The sequence below is a fragment of the Cucumis melo genome, chromosome 4 (genome assembly GCF_025177605.1).
Source record: "Cucumis melo cultivar AY chromosome 4, USDA_Cmelo_AY_1.0, whole genome shotgun sequence".
In the NCBI taxonomy this organism is placed as follows: Eukaryota; Viridiplantae; Streptophyta; class Magnoliopsida; order Cucurbitales; family Cucurbitaceae; genus Cucumis; species Cucumis melo.
This window is the reverse complement of record NC_066860.1, coordinates 30,693,299-30,719,884: the sequence shown is the minus strand read 5'-3', so window position 1 is coordinate 30,719,884 and position 26,586 is coordinate 30,693,299. Positions and strand designations below refer to the sequence as shown.

The window sequence follows — 26,586 nt, the reverse complement described above, 5'->3', positions numbered from 1 at the left end:
GGGAAATGTATGTATGTGGGTTTATATCAGAATGATGTTGAGTTAAAAGGAAAGAAAAGAAAGATTGGGCCTCATTTTGGCATCAAGAAAGTTGTACTAGTAGCAAGTAATTCTAAATGATGTTAATTGATAAAAGAACAAAATGATTTTATGTATTTAATTTTGTTTATAATGACATATTATTTCACATATATGCGATTTTGTCCGTATGTCAAATTTCATAAGGCACGTAAGGATTTTTTTTTTGATATAAGTTAGGGTTTTGATACATCATTGATTCAAAGTACTTTGATAACTCAAGGAATATACAAACATGTACATACGTTTGTGTATATATATGTAGTATATATATATAGGTCTTTGTGTGTGTATATATATATGTATGAAAAGTAATATATTTTTTGTTTTCTTATTATTGTTTGATTACATTGAGGTTGAGGAGATTTGGTTGGGAATTCGATGACCTCTAACACAAGATAACATATTTTTATTACCGAACTTTCAAGATACATTTCTTTTCTTTAATTTTGATAAGTACAATTAGTTGGTTATTTATGAATTTGATGTAAATTATTTTGGCACATGATTAACATAGATTGTGAAGGTTCATCAATGCACCAAAATGTGCATGTATTTATTGAAGTTACATTGATTGATTGATGGAGGTGGGCAATAGGATTGGTGGGTGTCAATTCTCATGAGACAACCAATTGTTGATTTTTGAGTTCCTAATGATAATTATTTTTCAAGATTAGAAAATTGATTTAAAGAACCTATCGTTTGTGTGTATAGAAACCTAACGTTAGTTTGATGAATATAACTTGATAGAGTTAGAGAATATTGTGAATAGTAAAATATTAGTATGGTTATTAAAAATGCCATATCATTGAATAGCTACGAAGTTTGTTAATATTTTGTGGTGGTAAATAAATGAAGTGAGATTAGGAGGAAATGGCGAAGATTTTAGTATAATTTTTAGTACGGGGATTTTAGGAGAGTAGCCCTCTCGAAAGGCTAATTTTGATATTGCGATATATCTTTCTATCTTTGAGTGTTATTTTGTTTATGTTAAATGGTAACCTAACAAGCATACAAAAAGTTTAACATCAAATAACCAAATAAACTATTGAAAGAAAGATCAACAAAGTAGAGTATTTTGGCCTAGATATATGAAAATGACGATTAAATGTCAAGGATTTAAAAAAGGAACAATATTTATAAATTTCACTGTAGATCTCGAAAGCTATGGATGTCTAAAGATGCGTAGTGCAATAAAGGTGAAAGATTTTATGATCATGAGCTTTAGTCAATCGAGAGAATCATATGCGTGCCTCTGAACGTTGCATGAATGAATTGATCAAATTGGATATAGTACTACTTAAACAACTAATCTATTTTTTTTTTCTCTCATTTGAAAACAATAATAACTAAAACAAATATTGATCTACTACATGCATCTATACGATCAAAACATTTAGTACATAATTTCTAGACAACAAAAATGAAATACCCAAAATATTCCCATTGTTCCCTATAAACAAGATATGCTAATATATCACATGTTGCTCTCTATAGGATCATGGCTTCATTAAGAAGATTAAATAATTGCAATGCCATATCTTGGTCCTTGGTGTCACATCCCTATCCTCAAAAGGAAATGAAGAAAAGGGGAAGGCAAAAATCCAACTAGACTTTTTTGGTTGCTTATAGAACCAACCATGTTCTTTGCCCATAATAAATTTGGCACAAGAACACTTCTTATAATTCATACACCTATTTGTGTTGGAATAGTTATACTTGGTTCTATTAGCCTACAATGTCAAATATATCATCATGGTATATCGTCCCATTCTTTGATTTTAATTTCTTCGATTTCGGTTGCTATACTCTCACGTTTAAGCTTATTTTTACTCTCTTTTTTAACGTTCATAAGGTTTAAGTTCCTAACTTTGTGTAAAAACTATCTTAATATATATTCCTTCATATTCATCTATTTTGAATTCCTTTGATTTTCAAAGTTTATAAATTTTACACAAAATATTATACACTTCTAGTTATTTTTCTCCTAATAAAATTAGTTCATGAAAGTGTTTCGAATCAGTAAAAATCTGTATAGACAAATTTACACATATCTTGAAGTTTTGAAAAGTTTCCTTTTAACTTTGAAAAAGAATAGTTTAAGTTTGCTTATGTGCATAAATAATTTGATCAATACACACGAAGTAAACTTAGTGGTAAGAATAAAAGGTTCAAGGAAGGAAGATGAAAATAAGCCATATGTGTTTTTTATTTTTTCATATACGAGTTTAGATTTATTCACAAAAGCATATACAAAATTAATTTTCTGTTCTTGAATTTTATAACAGTAGCCTTGAAGATTGTTTTGAAATAAAATTCAAATCTCAGATGTTAAAATGACAAATTTCAAAGTTTGAAAAATTATATATAATTGATTTGAAACCAACCCACAGTTTTGAAGTACATTCAACGACGGAATACAATGAAATTTTTTTAATATAATGTTTAAAAATATAAATATATAAATGAGTTTAGAACTTGATATAAAATATGATAGGATCAACCAACACTCTCTTTATTCATTTTTTATACTCTAACCTTATGATTTTCCTTTTTGGTATAATAATATGTAGAGGTAGTGAAAATTAAAATTTCCAAACTTTTTTCTTTAAACTATATTTAAGTTAATTAACACTTCAACAATTCTAAAAAAAATGTGCTTCATATGTCTTTCTAATATATACATCTTCATAATTAATGACACATAGCTTATAAATATAAATAATGATTGGCATGGTGGTGGGTCAACTCATAAGAAGGAAAAACAAAAGAAAGGTCTAAATGAATAGTAGTAATGAATGAACATGAGCAAACCTAATTTGACAAATAACAATTTTCTTTTTTTTGATATATTTGTAATTAGTCACTTCTATGCATCCTGTTTTTTTCCCTCAATAATAAAATCACTAGTTAAAGAGTATATTATTAAAATAATAGTACCCGATCGAAGTCGATTTTTGAACTAAATTATCACTGCATTAACCATGGTTGGTTCAATAAATATTCAAACGAATCTTGATCATCGAGATTAGTCAATTAGTTAGTTTTATTCTTTAAATATTAATTTTAATTTTTTTTCAAACCGACTTCTCTTCTTCTTTCGACCGACCGCCTTAGATTCATTTAGTAAACTTAATTTTTTTGGTCTATCCTTTCTCACCGTTAATTGAGAATATTAATCAAAATAGAGGATAAGATTTATCAACATTGATTATTGCGAAGAAAATTAACGTTTTAATTCTTTTAAGACTTTCAACTTAGAAAAAAAAACTGATAAGATTTTATATTTATGCTGAATGTACTTAAAGGAGTAGTTCTTCCTTCTAATCATAAAGTAGAGTAGAGATAGATTTGTTGGTCATGAAAGTTTGTAGAAAGATTATTATTCATTCTCTCCATCAATAGAATAATTCTAAAAAAAGAAAGAAAAAAAAACATTATTGGTTTCTTGGTGGTACCTTCACATTTGTTTATTTGGATATAAAATATAATTTTCTACTTACTTTTGAATCATAAGTTGTGGGGGAGTTTTGTCATTAATGCAACAAATTGAAACCAAACCATCAATTATTTTGCAAATGATTATATAGATATTAAACCCTAAGCTATAATAAGATACAAAGATATTGAATGTGTTTAGATTTTAGGAATCGAGATGTGTAACTCTCTAAGTTAAAAAACTGTTCCCAAGAACGGATACTATATCTCCACAAACCAACTTGGATCCTTTTAGCATTTTTTAGAAAATTTTCAAAGAGTTCATCTACCGTTAAAATGGTCCAAGCTAGCTAAGCATGTTTAGGTTTAGCTTTCTTATTACGATCTCATATTTACGTGCATTCCCTTTGCAATATAACACAACATCAATGTTCTTACTTGTTTTGAATGGCTTATAAGAGTGAAGTTAAGCTACACTCAAATCAAACAGGTTATTTTAACATGTTTTGTCTTCACTCACATATTTTAATTTTTAGAAGAATTTCAAGGAAGTCACCCAACATAGAACAATTGCTCTAAGTTAATTAAGCACATTAAACTTTGAAATTCTTATGATTGAGTCATTGAAAAAAAAAAATCACACCAATAGCCTTTAATTCTTGTATATCTTTCTTTATCAATGCACCTTTCTTGAACCCGGGTATTAGAGATGGTTCAACCATTAGTTTCTAATTTGTCATGAATTTTTGTTGATAGGTTAACATCTCGATTGTGTATGATTTGAAATCGACAATAAGAAATGAAATTGATATTTCTACTGCATCATCATAAAAAAAAAATCAATGAAATATAAATAAAGTATCAACAAAACATTTCTATATATTTGGACCTTATAATATATTAATAATAACAAAATTGAACATTTTAAAAAAGTGAACTTTCAAATTCAAATCTCCACACATCAACTAAAAAATAAACAAGATGATAACCCATCTTATCAAAAACATTTTTTCCTTTGTAACACTATAATTACACAATAATTAAATATTTGGATAAGTTAGAGACAGTTTGGTGGTTTTGAATTGTTTTTAGAAGATGCAACCACTGGCACAAAACACACAAAGTACATATTAGTTGGAATTTTTTGGAATTGGCTTTTCATCCTTTCAAATTTTTATATGCATTTCAATCTCAGAGTTTGATCCAAGAAAATAATGACAAAAAGAAAAAAGGGTAGCAGGCATTAATGTTTTTGTTACCTCTCAATCTGATTTTGGCTTCACTAAATTAATTATGTAGGCCATTGATTGTACCGATTTGGATTTAAGATTAACGTTAAATAGTTTCAATTCTATGAAAACATCGACCATATATGTCTATCGATGTTAACAAATTAAAATATCAATTATTTATATTAAGTTAAAATAATCCTAGCTAGCTAGCATGATTTTTCATTAATTCTTATAATTGATTCCCCAACTTAAACAACACATACTTACTTTGTCCTCTAAAAAACACAAATTTTATTTTATTCACTCAATTTTTTTTTTACATTTTATTTATTTATTATGAATTATAGATGTTGAATAAAAATTTTGGGTTTGATATATATGCTTTCATATTATTGTTTATATAATATGGTTTTAAAGATTTGAAAAAAGTTGGTAGAACACACAAGTCTATGTATATGTGCTTTATCTAAAAGAACAAAACCACATATTTGTTCTACAAGTGAAAAAGAAGAGAATAGCTTTGATATAATGTGTTCTCTTCACACTTAATTAATTAAACGGACCAATTATATATATATATATATATATATATATATATATATATAGCCTTATTATTAAATGGGCATACCATACCCCTAAAATATTTTTTAGATTGATATCTACAATTATTATTTTTAATAGGGACCACCAAATCCAAGAGTAGAATCATAGACTTTATATGTTATAAACTAATGATTTAGTTTATTATTTCTTTTAAATAAACATTGATATAAACTATATAATTAAATTCTCGAATTGTGTTGGCAGAACATTAGTCTCTAAAGATTTAGATGTTCAATTTCTTTGTAACTTGGAAAAACTATATATAACAGTTGGAATTGGAGATGAAGTTTTAGAATGAGAGATTATATCAATTACTGTTGAACTAAACTCACTTGAATAAAATTTTTAATTGATTTAAACATACATCCCTCGATCAAAGAGTCGAAGATTTAAACGTATTCACTTCTCAAGTTGTGCATTTAAAAAACCTTAATATATAATAACCAATTATAGCAACATTTAATTTAATTTCATAGTTCTTAGTGTTTGGAAATTAAATGCTTGAAACCTAATGAAGTATATCTATATCGTTAAATAACAACTAAAAATTTAGTTTAAGAATTTTGATTTAAAATTTTGTAGTTAATAATAAATACAAGTTTAAAAGCTAAGAAAAAATGATAGTTAAAAAAGCCAGACAACAACAAATCACTCTATAATTACTTTTACTATAGTTAAAATCAACCTTAGCAATTATGTTATACGAAGATTATTATAAATATTTTAAAAAGCTATAAGTTTTAATTTTTTTTTCTTTAAATTCTAACTTAATATCTTTTAGTTAAAGATATATTTCTTAATAAACTTTTTCACAAATATAAATTCATTATATTACTATAAAAACGATGATAGATAGAAATATTTTTTTTTTTTCCTTTTAAAAAGAAAGTTATGGTGATGAAAAGATTTGAGAATTTAATTGGAGAAAAGAAAAAAAAGATGAGAAGTAACATCAATTAAAAGGGTCTAAAATTAAATAAATGGAATAGATCAATAATAGTATGATCACCAAATCCAAGCCTTTAAGAAAGAGAACAAAATTTGGTCCAAGTAGGGGATGCTAAGTCTTGTCCAATTAATAATTTTTGCCCCCACATTAACATTATCATCATTTATTATTTACAAAACTATATCTAAAATACTTTACCAAAATTTTAATTTTTCACCCCCTTTATCCTCATACAACAAAACACCATCCACATAATATAATTATCATATATATATAGCATGAATTAATCATAGTTCATCACCCTTAATTATCTCGAACATGTTGTGTATTTTTTGTGAGTGTCACTTCTATCTCATTTGTTTGAAATAACAATGAACACGTGTGACATAAATCAAAGGTTTAAAATTAAATAGAAATTGTAAGGTTTGGTTAATAGAGAAGTAGAGATTGAAGATATAATTAGAATTTATTTATTTTCACCAACCAATAAGAGAAGAGAAGTTGAAAAGAGACAGTGACGTTGATTTGTTGAAGTGATTTTTGGTTGATGTTCTTCAAGAAATTTAATCAACCCGTCACCAAATCCATCAACCAATAAATGGAAAGAAGAAATATTATTTTATCACTTCAAAATCCCTAACTAAAATTCAAATCAAATAAATAAAAAAAAATGTTTTTCGTTTTGATTATACTATAAGTTTCAAAAGGTTATATTTTCGCTTTTTATTATCTTAATTTTTTATTTAGTTTCTATTTGGATTAAAATATTATTAAATTTTGAATTTTATTTTAATTTTATCATCATCTGATCTTCAATAATAGAAAAAAAAAATCTTATTTACCTTTATGAAAAAAAAAAAAAACACTAAAAAACAAAATTCACTATACTGTAAATTTTTATTGCTAATTTTTCTATTTTTGATTATTTCCAATCATTTCATAAGTTTAAGATTTAGACATTTTTAATTAGTCCTTGATTTTTTAGTAAGTTGAAGCTATCGAGTAAAAATATATTATTTTGAAACGGTAAAAATGTTGAAAAATCTTAGATATTGCGAGGAGAAAATACCTTTTTGTCCTTGGAGTTTTTATGTGAAGGTGGGGAATATTGCTTTTATGTGAAATTGTAGTTTCACATATGCTATAATTCATTCATTCATTGGAGCATAGGCAAATACAAAAGTACTACTCATGTGGGTATGATAAGTTTTCACTCTTTGAAAAGAAAGATCTCTTTTTTTTTTTTTCCTTTTGAAATGACCACCAAGTTAATCATTTTCTTTTTATTAATTTGCCTATCAATTTTAAGTTAACACCATCTCATCTCAATTTAACTACTCGTGATGTAATTTTATTTATCCGAAATTTTTAATTTAATGAAACTAAAATTTAATCATATGTCGTTGATGTCAGATAGTTGCATTCAGTCGTGAGTTTTTTGTGGAATTTTGTTGGTGTAATTTTGCTTTTAGAGCTTTCCTTGCGTAAGAGATATTTGCACTAGTGTGACATCAAGTCTACTATACTAAGATGTATAAGTTAATATAGGGAGTGTATAGCTCAACTGTATAATACACTAAAATAAGATCAGACTTCTCTCCTTAAGAAAAAACTTACATTTTCTCCCCATAAGGTTGTCGAATCCGACAATTTCTTATGCCCTTCTTCTTTCATGCACCTATGGTTACATGTAATTTTGATGATGTCAAGGTTGTTGAGATGTTGTGAGTCTCACATTGAAAAAACCAAAGAGATTCACACACACCTTATAAGATAGATAGGCTAATACTCTCATCGCTAATTGATTTTTGAGATGAAACCTCGTATTATTAAATAAAGGTGCAATAATGTTGAAGTGATTTTTGGTTGATGTTCTTCAAATCCATCATGTTTGGTTATTATTGTATATATACATTCACCAACTCAATTGGATGACCCAAAATTTGAAGCTCATACTTTTTCCTCTTGGAACACACATTTCTTATATCTCTGGCTAATCTTCCTTGAACTTGAATCCTACATGCTAATAAATACAACACACTCAAGGGTGAACGTTTAATGAACAGAAGAATCGATGGCTTAGTAATAGAGTTGGTGAATGTATAAATGTGGCTAGAGGATGCCCCTACATCAATTCCCTACATCTTTATAAACTAAAAATAAATAAAATAAAAACTATATATATAGTTTGTGGTCTACAATATTGAAACGTCACCTATATACCCAAAAACAATACATAATAAGAAACTATATAAAAAAAAATGTGATAGGTAGGAGGATAGTGTTCTCTTAAAAAAAAAATAATTTGATATTTGTTGTTAGTATATAAATGATATGACTTTTAACTATTTTACACTAATGGTATTAAAAAGATTACGATCTTCAATTTTAACCAACTATAACGTATCACAAAAATATCTAATTATCAAACCTAAGCTCTAATTTAATACTCTTAATTTTCTAAACTAATAATTATACACATCTAGTTATAACCTTATAGTTTCAATTTTTAGTATATACTCATGACATTTTAATTTTTTAAAATGATATGAAAACAACCTAAATTAACTCATCCATTTCTTAATTATCTTTATATATATACCCTTTTTCCCTCTAGATAACGTTTGTGTATAGATAGATATTCATATGCAAAAAGTTACATATTACATATATATATATTAAAAATTATAATGTTTATAATTATTTAATCTATAACATATTTTGATGTGATGGCTTGGTCACTTAAAAAATAGATGGCTAAGCTGTCAATGGCATGAAGTGCATTAGGTCACATCATACAACTATGATATTTGAAAGATGAAATTAAATCTTCTTCTTCTTCTTCTTCTTTATTTGAAAAATTATATATCTTTTCCCACTTTTTCATCAAAAGAAAGACCACAATATAAGATTTGCTCCTATACATTTCAGTGTGTGATTGCAACTCTATACCTAATTTATGAAATGATCAACTTCAAAAATTTCAATTATACTTTCTGATTTGACAAAAATCATGAACCATTGATAGCTTTCTTTTTCTTTTTCTTTCTTTTTTTCCCTTTTTTGATGAGATATCTTGACTTATTTATAAAATATTTAAATACTTTCATTGTACATATTTTCTTTTTCAAAAAATACACTTTATGTGACTTTATCATATTTAATAACTTTTATTTTAATTTGGGGCCTCCTAGTTAATTACCATTTAGTTTTAGATTTTTATTTCACAATAATTTATGCACTATGATTCTTTTACAGACAAAAACATTCTAATTTAAAACCAAATTCTAAAATTTATTTGAATTTTGAGAACATCCTTGAAAAGAATAAATAACAAAACAATGAAATTCATAAATCAAAACCATAAAAAACAAGTCATGTTATTATCATACATGAAACAAAGAAGTTGTTGTTATATATATCTTTTAATTATGTTCATTGTCTTTCTATTATCGATTTTATAGTCTATTTTCAAAATTAAAATAAAATTTAAACGTTATCTTTATTTCTTCGAATTAAATTTGATTTTAAAATATGGATAAAAAGTAGACAACTACAAAACAAAATATCTTAAAAAATAGTAAAGTTCTACGTTCCTTTAAGTTTGATTTGGTAATCATTTCGTATTTTTTGTTTTGGTTTTTGAAAATTAATCCTATTTTTTCATTTAGTTTTTATCTTAACTTGCTTCTTTCTTAGATATAAGGATGAAATTCTAAAAGCAAAAACAAGTTTCTAGAGCCTTTTTTTTCTTTTTTTTTACTTTTCAAGATTATTTAACTTGACTTTTTAAACCATCGGAAAAAAATGTAGATAATAAAAGAAAATGAAATTTAGGGTGGAAGTAATGTTTTTCAACAATAAAAAACTAAAAAACCAAAGGGTAATCTTAATATTTATGGAAAGTGATAGAAAAGAGAAAACAAACCTATAATTTGAAAACCAAAAACCAAAAACGAAATGATCCGATATTGCCATCATCATCTAACAGCTGGATAGGTTTAGTCTTCCTTTTAGAGGCATCACTATCCATGTTCCATTATATGACATTTGCCTAAAGGATGTTGTTGTGGGGAAGCACATCAACAAAATAAGGCCATTTTGGATGATGTATATATATATATACACACATATGATTATTATAATTGTCTTCTTCTTCCCCACCCAATTAAATTTATACAATTATTTTCATTAATGTATATACTTTTTATGATTATTTTGAATGACTCAAACATTTTTGGTTGTCTATGTTTTTTGATTATTATCAATATTACCCTTGAGTATATTATTGGTTTACACCATTTTAATTTCCATTTTCCCACCATAGTGATCTAGAATGTTTAATTATCAATAAGAGGGATAATAGTTTGTGTTAGAAGAAATAACAAATGATAATAAGAATCTTCGAATTCAAAGGGTATTTGACACAATATATTTTTACGTGATACAAAAATGAAGTTACGTAAAAGAGAGAAGAATAATGGAACATGAAAAAGAGAAAACTTGCATATCATCAACAGATTTATTTATAAGAAAAATTCTCCAAATTTATAAGAAAATGAAATGATCAAATGAAAGGTTTCCATACAAAGGAAGAATCTAGATATTGTTGGTCCAATTTTTTTTAATACATTATTATGATTATTGAAAGATTTGGAATTTGTGAATGTTAAAGTGAATGGAATCTTGCAAAAATGTCCCACATCCTTCATAAGTTGATATCCAAATTGGCCACTCATAACTCCCAACAGTCTTTTTTTCTCCCATTAATAAAGCCTCTTAAAGTAGCAAAAATATTAGATATCTAATAATATACATGAGAAAAAGAACCTTAGCTTTTAACCCCCTCTTCCTATTGCATCATTATTTTTCCCTCTACAAAGATTATATATTTCTTCTCTCTCTCTCTCTCTCATATGATTGATTCATATATATATACCATACATGTATTTATATATATATATATTTCATATTGAGGGTGAAGTTTCTTTCTAAGGGTTTTTTTTTCTTATGGAAATGGAAAGAAGAGCAACTTCCAAGATGAGTGTTATTAATAGAGGCTTATCTGAGAAAACAGTCTTTGGCTACAACAACAATAATGATATGAAAGAGAAAAGAGAGACTGCTAATACTAATTCTATTCCATCTTATATTACTCATTCTGATCACCAACATCACCATTTTCTTGCTCGTTGCACCATTGTTGATGATTCTTCTGAGTTGAGTATTTTTGATGCCAAGAAGTATTTCAATGAAGTTTCAGCCAACAATAATATCAACAAGGTTTCTCCGATAATGAACATTGAGTCGATGTCGATGACAGAGCAATGTATGGATGATTCAGTAGCGTCATCTCAAGATCAGGATTCAGATAAGGATTATGAATTATCCAAGTCAAAGCCTTGGACTTGTGGTGTTGCGCACCCGTCGTCTGGGGTGGTTTCTAAATTTTCACCTACTACTGCCTCTATAGATGGTCATCATCGTCGGAGTTACCGAGCTCGATCTTTCCATTCTGCAACGCCAACTGCCTCGTCGGAGGCTAGTTGGAATAGCCAGACGGGGTTGCTCTCGAACCCTCCTGGAGCAATCTCGGTGTCAGTTTTGCGCGGGGATTCTGATCATCATTCTGGGAGGAAAACGCGAAAGCCTCCCTCTTCATCCTCTTTGGCAGCGAGATGGATTTTTAGAAGTTCTAAATGCCCTTGTACTGGGAAGAAATCGGTTCAAGTTCAGGAATCTAAAGTGGTACTAGACCCAAAAACAAGTCCTTATATCAACAACACAACCGTTGGTGGCCATTCCCAATCTCAATCAGAGTCTCCGCCATCTGAAAAAACCTCTGGAGAAAACACAATGCTTTTGCCACATCCAGACAAGGACGTCGTTTGGAGTAGTCAAAGGCGTTTTCCTCCAAATTTGCTTCTTCAAGGACACACAACGCAACGAGTAATAGCCTCCACGGGCTTCACTTTTCCCATCTTGAAAAACAACAATAACAACAATGGAGATATTCCAACCAGACCTATAGGTCATGTTTTAATTCAAGACCCTCCTCGAGATTCTCTGGAAGTTTTCAACCCAAGCACTGCTAGAGACAGTGGCAACAGTGGTTGTAGTAGTCTAAAATCACGAATTCTAGCCAGTGTAGCAGCATCTGGCGGCAACGCCACCATCGTGAACGACATCGATGATGTAGCAAGTGATGCTAGCTCAGACTTATTTGAAATCGAAAGTTTCTCCACTCAAACTGCCAGCACAACCACTGCCTCATACCCTGCAATGTTCCACCGACGAGACTCAATGGAACTAGAAGCAAGAAGACTTGGGTTAGCCTCTGCAGCCACACGTCGCAGCCTCGACGAGCCAATGACACCATCAACCGATTGGTATGAACCAAGCGAGGCAAGCATCGACTGGAGCGTTACCACAGCCGAAGGCTTCGATCGGGCGAGCATTGCCAACATGTCAGAGGCCGAGGAGTCCTGGACTGAGAAAAACAACAACAATAACAACAATAACAACAGACGAAGATCATCATCGGGAAATGGATTGTTAAGTTGTCGGTCAGAGAAGGCGGTGAGTGTGGGTCCACAGCCGGTGACGAAGCATGTGAGTAGTAGGCCACCATTGGGAAAGAAGCCACCACTAGCAAGGTCTAATTCAGCTCACCTCTCGCTTACTTTTGCTGCCTGATTTGGGAGCACTCTTTTCTCTCTTATGACTGTGATGGAAAGATGATACATGATTTTTCTCCAACACCCTCTCTCCCAACACACCATTTCTTGATTTTCTTATCTTGTCTCTTCAAAATTTCTTTTCTTTTTCATTTTTCCCCTCTTCATTATAGTGCTGTGTCTCTCTAATAATTGTGCCAACCAGAAGTTTGGTGTACTTTTCTATTCTTTTACACGTTCTCCTGTTTTCTCCCCCTCCATCATTCAATTATTTCACTTATTACATTGAATAAACTCAGTTAAATCTATAGATAAATTGTCGGCCTATTTTGGTAGTTTTGTTCTTTGTTTCCTATTTATAGTACTCTTTCAAAGTTTCAATTTAGTTGGAAGGTTTAATTAGGTTTTGTAGGTAGAGATTGACTGATGTGTAGAGTGAACCTAATCTGAGAGATTTCATTAAAGCATAGGTGTTATATTAATAGAGCAAACTAACAAAGCAATAATGACTAAAATGGTAACTAAATTTGAATTTATTTACTACATTACTCTCAGGCTTGATGGAATAAATGAGTAATAAAATGCCATAAATTTATTACAAGATCTATATGTATTAGTATCATACCAGATGTAAGGAGACTTCATATACAATAATGGATTGATGGATACACCTCACATGTGTCCGCAAACTTACGATACGTTGGTAGGAGACAGAAGTTTGGAAGGCAAGAGTTTCAAGGCATTCAATACACTGAGACTTGGTTAATCACTCAGTTGGAAACATATCGGAGTCGTACATCTTTAAACTACTGGTTCCCGAACAAAGTGAAGTTCAAATTTTACATGCCTGGTCTGGTCCAAGCATGGAAAACCGGATTGAAAGCCAGTTGAATGGAGATTGATTATCATGCCAAAATGAAATCCTTGTAAAGTTGACGAAACTGAGATAATTCAGCAGCAGTGGTAGGATACCCAATTTTCTGCATATTCTATAATCTGCAAGCAAGAGAAGAAAAGCACACACACACGCAAACAAGAACATGTTAACACTGGAGTCTTTCATTTTTTAGTTTTTTGAGTATGAGTCTTTCTTGGTCTATACAATTCTTGTTTATTCATAATTTTCTAATTTTTGTTTTCCTTCTGTTCTCTGAGTTCATCAGAACAGAAGATTCATTAGGGATCTTTGAAAGCAACTCTGAAACAGAAGCAGGTCCAATATGCAAATAGTAAGTCACATACAAGCAGAAGATCGAAACACAAGGAACAAAGTCTCGAAAAATGTGAAAACTTTAGATTGGTTTCAATCAAGAGTGAATCATCATGAGTCGATCTAGTAGTAAAAAAGAAGACATGATCTATCGCTTCTTAGAAATTATTTTCCTATAAGTTTCCTCGACACCCAAAAATGTTGTAGAGTCATGCGGGTTTTCCCCGTGATTGGTCGAAGTATGCATAAGTTAGTCCGGATACTCACGGATAAAAAAAAAAAAACTAGAAGCGAATTTACTTTATAACCTAATAACGGAGCATCTTACAATAGAAAAGTAGCAAATAAATCTTTCGGGAAAATTTTGCACTTTACGATGGAACTAAATTCATTGGCATTATTTCGATTCCAGCAAATATCTGCAGCCTGCAGAGAATCAATTCTGGACATATTACAAGTGTGTACTCTAAATGAAAAGAGTTACAGAATACAAACACATATACTTAAACAAAAGTGACAAAAAGTCCTATTTTTGCATTCGTTCTTAACTATTATATTGCCCAACTTCAAGTATAAACATATAATCAATAGAATATACTTAGAGAAGATAAGAAGCTAACTTTACTTTTAAATGAAGTCGACGTAACTATGTGAGTATGATGTCCAACAATAATATCCATTATGTAAGCATTTGGCTGGGAATTGTGAAAAATCATTAACCAAAGCCTAAAATCTTCAACTCAAGAGAACTTCTTTTAAGGGAGCAAAAAGATAACCCCATTGACAAAAATGTGAACTATGGATACAAGTGAAGTTAAAAAGCAAATCATATACACAGTCCAAAGTTTATGAGGATTTCACCCACAGTTGGGCCTAGACCAAGGCTCTGCTACCAATTATTAGGGAAACAGATTTACAAACTAGTCCGGATTTTCCTAGAAAAAAATGACCAGTAGAAGCAACAATATGTGAAGATTACGGTGAAAAGCAAGTTGATTCTCGGGAGTTGAAAAGAAAAAGATGAGCAGAATTCAACAGAAAGAATATAATGATGGATTTAATGAAAATCAATAGTGTATGAAACACAGGGTTCAAGCTTACAAAAACAAATCAAACCTGGAACAACACAACAGTTAGATTTTTCTGCAGCTATAACACCATAACCATTAATCCCTAACCCTTAGAGAAAATAACAGCTGGTGTTCTACTTGTATTAAACTTAGTTAATTTCATAATTGCAAAAAGAAGACACCAAGGGAAATACAAAAAAAAAAAAAATGGCCCATGCAGGTTTCGAACCTGCGACCTTCGCGTTATTAGCACGACGCTCTAACCAACTGAGCTAATAGGCCAACTTGTTCAAGAAATTAAACTATTTTTGATTTGTAATTGTTTTGTTTTAAGATTGGAAAAATCACCTTGGCCACAATAGTTTGAATTTTATTAGAAATTCATAAACTAAAACATTGTCTACATAAATTAACATGAATTCTTTGGAATAGTGGCAGGTTCCAAATAATTTTATTTTAGGATTATATCTTTTGATGAACAAATTAATTCACATCCCACAATTTTTAGTGGCGTTGGATAGATTATGTTTTTGATGCTCAAATTTGATGAATTAGTAATAGTAACATGTCTTCATTTCCTTCTTCACTTCCCTACGCCTAACGGAATTTTGAAAATCGATGCAGTATTCCCCGTTACGATTTTTGATCCTCACAGCTCCATGAATTGATAACCGTTCAAGTGATTTGTATGATTTGAACTCATCATCCTTCAATTCGATGGGACAATCGATGATTTCCAAAACTCTTAGACTTTCGGTGAATCTTTGAATCCATTCCGGCAACTTTCTCACTCTTGGAAGCTCTCTGATTGTGAATCTTCGAAGCCTGAATTCGACTCCTTTCAACGTCAGTGTAAGTTGTTTGCAACTCCAAATCACCAAATTCTTTAGTGATATAAGCGCTCCTATCTCGTTTGGCAACAATTTCAATGTTTTGGAATCGTAAATCATTAGGGTTTCTAGGCGTACGAGGCATGAGGGCTGTTCGAATAGATCTTGTAGGTTTTCGCACCCTCCAATTGCGAGAAATCGAAGAGAAGTCATGGTTCCAACTCCATTTTTGTGCAGACGGAGGTTGTTTGCTGTTACCCAGAGGTATCTCAGGTTGATCAATTGCTTAATATGGTTGGGCAGTTCTTCAAGTGCGGAACAAGATGCAAGTATCAAGGTTTGTAAATTTTTTAGATTGAAGATTGAATTTGGAAGCCGCTTGAGTCTCTTATTCCCTTGCAAGTCTAGGTATCTGAGCTGTACCAGTTTTTCTACAGCATTTGGAATTTCCCGTAGGTTTGCATTGCCTAAATACAGTAGTCTTAAGTATTTGAACTTGTCGATGCATGTATTGGCTAGGAATGCACTAGGGGGCACCTTATCTCTTACTGTGAAGGCTATACATTTGGTGTTTGCGACTGGGAAGACCTGTTTTTGTGTGAGTATACGTGCAAGTTTTTCAATGAGAGGGTGCAATTTAAACCAATAGCCAAGACCATATTCCTCAAGTTCTTGTAGGAAACATCTTGAGCATAGTTCCTTGAAATAATTCTCTCCTATTTTTTCCAAAGATAAGTAATTCTCTTTGGGTAGGAGGTCGCTTGCGATCCATAATTGAATCACATCATTCGAAGACAATATGCGATCTTTTGTTAATTGGGAACAATAAAGAAAACAACGTTGTAGGTGTGAAGGCATTCGATCATAGCATAATCTAAGCACAGGTAAAATACTCTTATTCCCATCCTCCCCTTCTTCATGTTCCCATAACTTGTCGATGACACCATTCCACTCAGCTATACTAGTTTTCGATAGCAGACCCCCCAGGCACTTTATTGCCAAAGGAACCCCGTGACATTTCTGCTCAATTACTTCTTGTATTTTTGTGAGATTTGGGATTTGTGCTTCCTGTGTTTCTGTGAAAGCATGAACTTTGAATAAAGACAATGAATTTTCCTTTGACAACCTCTCAACTTCAAAAATTTTTTGATATGTCATATTATCCTTGTATGCTTCGTCATTGTTAACATCTGAGGGTTCTGTGGCTTCTGGGGACGGAACTTCCTGGCTCTCGTTCTTGCAGAGTTTTCCTAGCCTGATAGCTTCAGCAATTTCCTCATTCTGAGTGGTCACTATGATTTTGCTGCCAGGGTTTCCCATCCCCAATAAGCTTTTAAATATGGAACAATCACCTAGGTTCTTGATTGAAATATCTTGAAAAACAAGCAGAAATGTTTTATCCCTCAGAAATTGTTGAACTGCAAAGCACAATTGTTTCTCAGTCAAGTTATCACATGTTGCTTGACAATGTGAAAAATCAAGCATCTCTTTTATCAATCTCCGTGGATCAAATTCCTCTTTCACGCAAATCCACAATCTTGATGGAAACGTTTTCACCACTTCTGGATCGTTGTAAAAGAATTTGGCAAGTGTGGTCTTACCTATACCTGGCTCTCCAACTATGTGGAAGAATCCGAGAGTAGATTTTTTGAAATGATCCAGAAAGTTACTATATCGTTTGTCATGGAAAACTTTGGGAGCATTAGTCAACGGGTAAAGCAATTGCCAACTTGGTTTCATGAGTCTCGTCGAAACTTCAGTAGCACTAAGAAAGGAGTGTGTTGTCTCCATGTTTGTTAGATTGAAGTCATACATTTGGGATGCAATTTCATCCAAATCGTCGCATAGTTTCATCATTTTTTTAGTTTGCTCAATTCGACTGGAGTTAAAGGAAAGAACAAATACCCATTTTCCAGTAGCCTCTTGTTTTTTGACTTCCCCATTGAATTCATATAGCAATCCCTCGATTTGAGAAAATACATTTTGAAGTTCCTGTAGCCAATCATTTAGATGATGACTATATTCTTCCTTTTCAGCATCCATAAGAATTGTTTTAAGGCTCAACATGGTATACTGCATTCGTCTCAGGTACTTTGGGAATTTTTTTAGCTCTGTCAAGATATTTTCTGCTTGGTTATAGATGCGACAAGCCATATGTATATATTTGGAATGTGTCGTTTCTCTTCCTTTCAATTTGTTGAGTTTGAATGATCTAAGAATGAAGTTATATAGCACCTACCCCATGGATTCGTTGCATTTTCTAAAAGCAAAATAGCACAAGAACCTTACTTTGGGGAAATGTATATATTAGAATAGGGACACTTATGCAAGTATGTACAAAAACCTTTACTCGTACATTAAAACTATTAATAAAGCCCATTAGAAATAGTTTCTTTAAAATTGAAATCAGATTGTAAGTATTTAACTTAATTTGTTACTAGAAAATTAAAATATGAAAGGCGTAGATTAGTAATTTACCAGAAATTTAGTCGAGTTTTTAAAGCAAAACTAGAAAATGATTTTAATTTAAGAGATAACAAAAAAAAATGTTAAAATTCATTCAAATTTAAAATCTCTAAAAATCTTAAGAAAATAACCTAAGTTTATATTTTCTTTATGTTTTTATTCATTTCTTACTTTTAATTTGGATGCCTTCAATACAAAACCTTTGGATGGTTTTTTCTTCTCTTCTCTACTTTGCCCATTTTTATTCTTTCATTTATACAGAGTATATATAATCAATTTTCAAGAAAATAACAAATAACGCTCTTCTTGTTTCTTGTATTTTTAGAAACAAAAGCATTTGATTGTTCCTATTTCTCATTTCTGAATCATTTCCAAATTCTTTTGAAAACAACGAAAGGCAAGTCGGCTTTTTTTTTTTTTTGTGTTCTTATTTCTAATTTCCCCCCTCAAATATAGTTTTGAACCAATATGTATTTTTCAATAAAAGAAGAGAGAAAAGATAGTTACTAAATGCATTTCGATTTTTCAAATCTTGATATGAAATTAAAAAAAATTAAAGGATAAATTTCAAAAACCACCTTTGAAGTACAGTGACAGTTGTAATTAGACATTCAAACTTCCATTTGTAAAAATTGAACTCCTAAACTTTTACAAGTGTAAAAATTGGACCATTGTAGAAATTAGATCTACAAATGATAACAGTTGAACTCTTAATCTTTACATGAAGATTTAATTTTTAAAATTGAAAGTTTAAGGATGTAATTACAACTATTAGGGATGGTTTTTGTAATTTGTCCAAAATTAAATGTTACTGAACAAGTTTGTAGATACTCCTCTTTCCTCCAAAGAACAAAGCTAATACCTTTCTTGATTCGTTTATATTAGCTTGATTCGTTTATAGAATTAATTCAAAACTCAAGTGTTATGTAACCGTATATTCTTTGCTTTGATCGTGGAGTCGAGAACATTCTTAATATTCTTAAAGGTAACAATCCTTCCCTTTACAAATTACAAGTTCTTGTAACTTGTTATCTCCAAGGAACAAAAGTTATATTCTTCCTGTGCTCAATCATTACGAGATACCTTTTTTTGTTGTTATTTTAAAGGTAATTCACTTGTTAGTTGAAAAAACTTAGGACTTATGCTACTAAGAGAAGAAAATTTGATATTCATACCAACTCTTTGAAGATTAAGAAAGAACTGAACATTCGATTCTTAAGAAAAGAAAACATGTCAAAGTACCGGACTGGGCTTCTTTCCCCTGTACTCTGGACCAATTGAGATGTCTTTTATAATTCCTCTAGTCTGGGATTCAATTCATTTTGTAATTTCATACATCAATGAAATTGTCTCTTCTCTTATATAAAAATGTACAATTAAAAAATATATGTATACATTTTGGGCTAAATTGAGAACACACATAAAATTAGACACAACCCTCGTGAATTTTCTTATATCTGTCTTTTTCTTGTCTTGTCTTTTTCTCTCTCTTTTTAAACGCACCATCATTTCTAGGTTAAGATGTTGATGTATCTTCTGGAGAAAAAAAGTTTCATACAGGAACTTTTTGGAAAAAGAACACGTTTCTGAATCTTGAGGTTTGACTTGCATTGCATCTGAGTTCCAATTTTCAAACTGATGAGGAGCAGGAAATGTAAGAAATTTTGTGGTGGCTAATGTAGCATTTATTATAGGAAATGGTGTTTTTCAAACCTTGGAGCCCATTCCTCTCTTTCTTCATTCTTAAATTTATCTCCCATCTCAAGAAGCTTTGGTCCCTCGTTCATTTTCATATTTCCCTTTGAGTTTCGATTTCAAATACCTTAATCTATTGGCGTGATTTCACATGGATGGAGTTCCCTTTTTCTAGAGGGGGGCGGCCGGTGTGTTCTTTCATTTTTTTTTTCAATGACAGCCGTTATTTTCATTAAAAAAGGAAAAACAAAAATTACCTCCCATCTTGATCAACTTCCAAGTTGCAACTGACTGTTGTCTACAAGAAATATGTTCACAAACATTGTTGTTATATCCAAAGGATGCTTGGAATATGTGTCTCCCCTTAAGTTGGTAAGTTCTCTGTAAAGGAAGTGAAGAAATTTCGATGCATTTATTCTTTCTTTTTGTCCTTTTTATATGGCTGCATTTAGAAAGACCTACTATAAGTTTACAACTTTGATTTGTGTTGGTCTAGCAAAGCTATTTGGTCTAAATTCTAATGAGGTTTTTGCGCTCCTTTCGGGCAGCTATGGTGCAAAGAAACTTGTCACTCCTTTTGAACACCAAACCAAGGGAGATGTTGTGAAATCTTCACTCTTTGTCTATTCCTGGTTAATTATTTTGTAATTTTAGCTTATCTCAAATTGTCCCTAGTTTGGCATCATTTTTGTAACCCTTTTGATGTGAGGAGATATCTCCTCTCTCCCTCTTTTTGTAAATCACCTTTTGATAATGAAAAGTTTGTTTCTTATATAATATATAAAAAAAGGAACATTTTTGATGGATGAATGGCGTATAACTTCATACTCCATAACAGTGTTCTCAAAGCGCAAGGCGCACTCTAAGACAGACAAACTTTTTAATTGCCTCGCAACTAATAAAATAATTAATAACAGTAATATAAATAAAGAATACATCAGATTAGAAGGAAATTAACTCAAATAATCTTGAGGAAAGAAATATTTGAAAATAATATAGAAATAAAAATGATTTTGTTTATGCTTTCGACTCTTTTTCTTCTTCAATTCTCCTTCCTTTCTTTGATTTTTCTTTAATTTTACCTTTACAAACTTTGAGACTTCCTTTTAATCCTATTACATAAGAACATATTTATTTGCTTAAAAAAAGAAGTTGAGCAATTGAGCAAGGCAAGCGCCAAGCGCCTGGTCACCTTCAACACGTTCAAGGCGACTGAAAGGGGCAAAATGCGAGCACCTTATTAAAGGTGCTCACCTTGGGTACTTGCAAGGAGTTAAGGCCTCGGCTCGCTTCTCTCCTTAGGTGAGCACCCGGCTGTGCCTTACCAACACTACATAAGATGTCAAATGTAGCGCACAACTAACATCACAGTATAGGGTTACTCTGGTCTACAAGCTCGTTTGATAAGTTCGATCATAAACAAATTAGAGAACCTTTGGTGAAGACAGTTGATCTTTTATCAGCTCATCTTTTCAGGAGGCCATCCCAGGAAGGGGTTGAGATAGTTTGAGTTTAGAAATTTTGTTTAAGATTCAGTTTTATGAAGTTTCGGTATAGAAAATTTGTGTTTGGGTTAAGCTTGGGGTCGCTGTTCAAATTTAGAAATCTTGAATGTGTGAAATTTTGAATCATATTCAAGACTTCATATTGGTTTAAAATAGAATAAGCTAAAAATAAATATCTTTCTTTTCTTTTAGGGTAATTAGAATGGATAGCAATTGTTAGAATAATTATTAACTATCTAGCAACATTCTAAAAAAATTGCAAATATAGCAAAATCTATCGGTGATAGACTTCTATCGTTGATAGACTCCTATGGTTTATCAGTGATAAACCAACATTTGCTACATGGTCTATCGGTGATAGACTCCTATCATTGATAGATTTTGACAAATTTTGCTATATTTGCAATTTTTTTAAAATGTTGCTATATACTTAATTATTTTGAATATAATTGCTACATTTGCAACTATCCCTTTCTTTTAAGGAATAGTGTTTTCTTATTTTTATTTTTTAGATATAAATAAATTCAAAATTAGAATTATTTCTTATATTTTGTTTCTTAAAAAAAAAAAAGAAACGAGCATCTTCATTAAAAAAATAAAATAGATAATATAAAGATATAAATTGCAAAGAAGAGACAAGACCTAAGGATTTGTGAGCATTTGAGCATCTCAAGTAGGTTGACACCCTCCGTAATACTCTCATCTTGTATTTTGTTATGTTAAATTGATTAACTTAATTATTTAGAAATATCTAACTTAAAAATCAAATTCTTTGGATAAGATTCTTAAAATGGCTACCTAGAAAATGTAATTTGCAATATATAAAATTAATTCATATCGAGCACTTGGAAGGGACATTTAATAAGGTAGAACATCATTTTAGATGTTTGAATGCATTAAGAATGAAGATACATATGGTGAAAGATAGATGTTGAAGAGAATGATACCAGTGTAGCCTTGAAGTTCGAAAAATCATAGATAATGACCATGAAGGTGTAGGACACACTTTCCCATTTTATTATCATTATTTTTTTTAAATACATAATTGAAAGTGGAGGGACTTCTTCTTACATATTGATCAAGAGTGTTTTGTTTTTGATTTGAGCACAATCCTTTTAAGAGATTGAAGCTACATAAAAGAGTAAATAACTAATGTTTGGAGCAAGGGGTGGAATATTGAACTTCGAAGAGCTGTGAAGTCCGGGGAATTGTGTACTCTTATGACCCATAGTATAAGAAGTTAATAAAGTATTCTATGATCTTTTTAGTAGCGTGGCTTACGAACTCTTTAGGCCAAATAAGAAGTGGGGTTCACGTACTCCCCAACTTCTACTCTCAACTACTTGGTTCAAACACTTAGCTTTAAGTTCTAGGTGTTGAATTTGTGTGGGTTCTACTACTAAAAAATATTATATATATTTTTGTTCTCTTTAACTCTTTGCATTATAGACCATAGAAGTTCACAATTCCGCTCTATAGAAGTTCACAATTCCGCTCTTTCTTCTCAATCGCTCAGGCATTTGAATGGAGGACTTAATAGTAGTTACCTATCTTCTGTACGTTCTTCGCTACCATTGGACTTCGCCATACCAAATTCCTAGTGACGTCTACAGCTCCTTGAATTATCTTACTTTCAACTGCTTTGTACATTTTGATTCCCTCTTCCTCCACTCTGATGGGACAATCAATGATTTCCAGGACTCTTAGAGTTTCGGTTGACCTTTGAAGCCATTCAGGCAATTTATTAACTTTTGGAAGCTCTCTGATTGTGAATCTTTGGAGGCTGAAGTCGACTTTCTCTAAACCCTTCAGTGTAAGTTGTTCGCAACTCCATATCACCAAATTTTGTAATGAGATTAGAGACCCCATCTCATTTGGCAACAACTGCAAAGATTTACAATTGTAAATCATTAGGGTTTCAAGGCGTACAAGGCATGATGGCTGTTCGAATAGATCTTGAAGTTTGTCACATCCTCCAATTGCGAGGAATCTTAGAGAATTCATGGTTCCTACTCCATTTTTGTGCAAATGAAGATTGTTTGATGTTACCCACAGGTATCTGAGCTTGCTCAATTTCCATATATCTTTTGGCAATTCTTGAAGTGCAAAACAAGATGCAAGAATCAAGGTCTGCAAATATTGTAGATTACAGATTGCATTTGGTAGCCGCTTGATTTTCTTATTTCCCTGCAAGTCTAGGTATCTTAGGTGCTTCAGTGTTTCTATAGTATTTGGAATTTCCTGTAGATCTGTGTAGCCTAAATGCAATAATCTTAAGTATTGGAACTTTGATATGCATTTTTCAGCTAGAAATGAACTAGATGGTACCTCATCTCTTACTGGGAAGGCTATAGATGTGACCTTAGTGACTGGTTTAATGCATATCAAGTCCTTAGTTTGTTCTTGTATGAGTATTCGTGCAAGTTTTCGAATGAGAGGGTGCATTTTAAACCAATAGCCAAGACCATATTCTTCAACATCTTGAAGGAAACATCTTGAGCATAGTTCTTTGAAATAAATCTCACCTATGTCTTCCAAGGATAAGTAATTCTCTTGGCGTGAATGGAGAAGTCCGTTTGCCATCCATAACTGAATGACATCATTTGAAGAGAGTATGCTATCGGTTTGTAATTGAGAACAATAAAGAAAACAAGGCTTCAGGTGTGAGGGCATCTGATTGTAGCATAGTTTAAGTATACTAAATGTACTGGAAGACTCATTAACTTCCTCTTGTTGGTTAGTGTCCTCCATCCATTTAGTTGCTGAAGTTTCCAAAGATAACATGCTCCCCAGACACTTTATTGCCAATGGTACTCCATTACATTTCTCCAGAGTTTCCATTATACCTTCTTTGTCATCTTCAACTATAGAAGCATAATCTTTGAATAAAGAAAGGGAATCTTTTTCTGACAGCCTTTTAACTTTGAATATTGTTTGATATGTGATAGATTGATCTAGCTTATCCAGAGGGTTAGCTTGAGTGGACTCGCCAGCATTGTTAACATTTGAAGTCTCTATAGTAACTGTGTCTAGGGCTGTCTGACTCTCATTTTGCTCTGATTGTTGCTCAACCTTGTTGACCTCAACCATGACCTTTGGTAGTTTTATAGCATTTGCAATTTCCTCATTCTGAGTGGTCACTATGATTTTGCTACCAGGCTTTCCCATCCTCAATAAACTTGTAAACAGGGAAGAATTATCTAGGTTCTTGATTGAAAGGTCTTGAAAAACAAGCAGAAAAGTTTTCTCTCTCAGATATTGTTGAACTTGAACTGTGGGGCACGATTTTGTCTCAGTCAAATTGTCACAAGTTGCTGGAGAATATGAAAAGTTGAGTATCTCTGTCATCAATCTCTGCGTATCAAATTCCTCTTTCACACAAACCCACAATCTTGATGTAAACATTTCCTCTACTTCTGGATCATTGTAAATGAATTTGGCAAGTGTGCTCTTACCTATACCTGCTTCTCCAACTATGTGGAAGAACCCTAAAGTAGATTCTTTGAAATCATTCAGAATCTCTCGATACCGCTCGTGCTGATAAGACTTCGGAGCACTAGTCGAGGGGTAAAGTACTTTCCAGCTTGGTTTCATGAGACTTGTTGAAACTTCAGTGGCAGTAAGGAAAGAGTCTGTTGTCTCCATTTTTATGGCACCAGTGTGCCTTTCTTTAAGATCAAATTCATACATTTTTGCCACAACTGCATCTAAATGGTCAAATAGTTTCTCCATTTTTTGAGTACGTGCTCTTTGACAAATGGAGAACGAGAAAGGAGCAAGTACCTGTTTACCAATACCCTCGGTTTTATAGACTTCCTCTTTGAGTTCATCTATGAAGCCCTCAATTTGGAAAAATACATTTTGAAGCTCCTTTAGCCAATTACGTAGATGACGACTATGTTCTTGCTTCTCTTCCGCATCCATAAGAATTGATTTAAGACTCAACATGGTATACTCAATTCTTCTTGGGTAGTTTGGGCAGTTTTTTAGTTCACTCAAGATGTTTTCAGCCCGGTAATAGATGCAATAAGCCATATTCTTTAGGGGAAATGCTGTTTCTGTTGGAATTTAAAATGGCTAACAATGTAGATAGTTATATTGCCCTTTGGATTCGTTGCATTTTCGTTAAGTAAGATAACTTTAAATGTTCTCTAAGCAACTCAACTTTTAGGGAAATGTGTATTAGAATAGGAGCACTCTTGAATGTTCTCTAAGCAACTCAATTTTTATGGAAATGTGTATTTAGATTAGCTCTTAAATGTTATCTAAGCAAGCTTCTTTACAAGTGAGTTCAAAAAATTCTACACACAATTTGGAACAAATAAAATTCAAGATATATCTTGGAGGTTAAATGAGATTTTTGGTTCCTCAAATTTTTTTAACTTAGTTTGTAACTTTATTCATGCACTTTTAAATTTGTAATAACTTAGGTCTTTTTTGGTAACTATTTGGTTTTTAGAAATTGAGTTTGTTTTCTCACAATTTCTTATGCATGATTTTTATATTTACTATCATTTGAATTCTTAGCTAATTTACAAGTTTTGAGAACTTTTTATATTAGTTCGAAGGTTTGATTTGCAAAACACTTTTAAAATGTAGACAACAAAATGTAGAAATCAATAGGTTTATACAACAAAATGTAGAAATCAATAGGTTGACGTGGAGTTTATAGACTTAATTGTCGAAAATAAAATTGAATAACGAAATAGTTTTCCTATTTGATTTTAGTTTTTCAATTTTAGTAATCTAACAGTAGTGTTTTAAATATGTAACAACTTATCTTTATTATAAAACATCTCATGAAAATTGTCGATTTTTATTGCGTAATGATTT

At 31.3% G+C, this 26,586-nt stretch overlaps 3 protein-coding genes, 1 long non-coding RNA gene and 1 other non-coding gene across 5 annotated transcripts; 1 reads left to right on the top strand and 4 right to left on the bottom strand.

Annotated features, from left to right (window-relative positions):
• Positions 1 to 11,186: 11,186 nt before the first annotated feature.
• LOC103486831 (protein PHYTOCHROME KINASE SUBSTRATE 4) lies at positions 11,187 to 13,293 on the top strand. The gene has a single exon (XM_017044162.2). The coding sequence runs from the start codon at positions 11,311 to 11,313 to the stop codon at positions 12,994 to 12,996; it is 1,686 nt and encodes a 561-aa protein (XP_016899651.2). The 5' UTR covers positions 11,187 to 11,310; the 3' UTR covers positions 12,997 to 13,293.
• A 190-nt stretch (positions 13,294 to 13,483) lies between these two features.
• LOC127149090 (uncharacterized) lies at positions 13,484 to 15,383 on the bottom strand. The gene is made up of 2 exons (XR_007820406.1): positions 15,304 to 15,383; positions 13,484 to 14,613 (listed from the first exon to the last, which is right to left on the bottom strand). It is a non-coding gene; the product is annotated as an uncharacterized LOC127149090 (long non-coding RNA).
• An 82-nt stretch (positions 15,384 to 15,465) lies between these two features.
• On the bottom strand, positions 15,466 to 15,539 carry TRNAI-AAU (transfer RNA isoleucine (anticodon AAU)). Its single transcript has one exon. It is a non-coding gene; the product is annotated as a tRNA-Ile (tRNA).
• Positions 15,540 to 15,808: 269 nt separating this feature from the next.
• On the bottom strand, positions 15,809 to 18,241 carry LOC103486834 (putative disease resistance protein RGA4). The gene has a single exon (XM_008444944.3). It carries the CDS (start codon positions 18,239 to 18,241, stop codon positions 15,809 to 15,811), a length of 2,433 nt encoding a protein of 810 aa, XP_008443166.2.
• A 5,045-nt stretch (positions 18,242 to 23,286) lies between these two features.
• On the bottom strand, positions 23,287 to 25,788 carry LOC107990605 (putative disease resistance protein RGA4). Its single transcript, XM_017044163.2, has one exon. It carries the CDS (start codon positions 25,786 to 25,788, stop codon positions 23,287 to 23,289), a length of 2,502 nt encoding a protein of 833 aa, XP_016899652.2.
• Between the last annotated feature and the right edge of the window lie 798 nt (positions 25,789 to 26,586).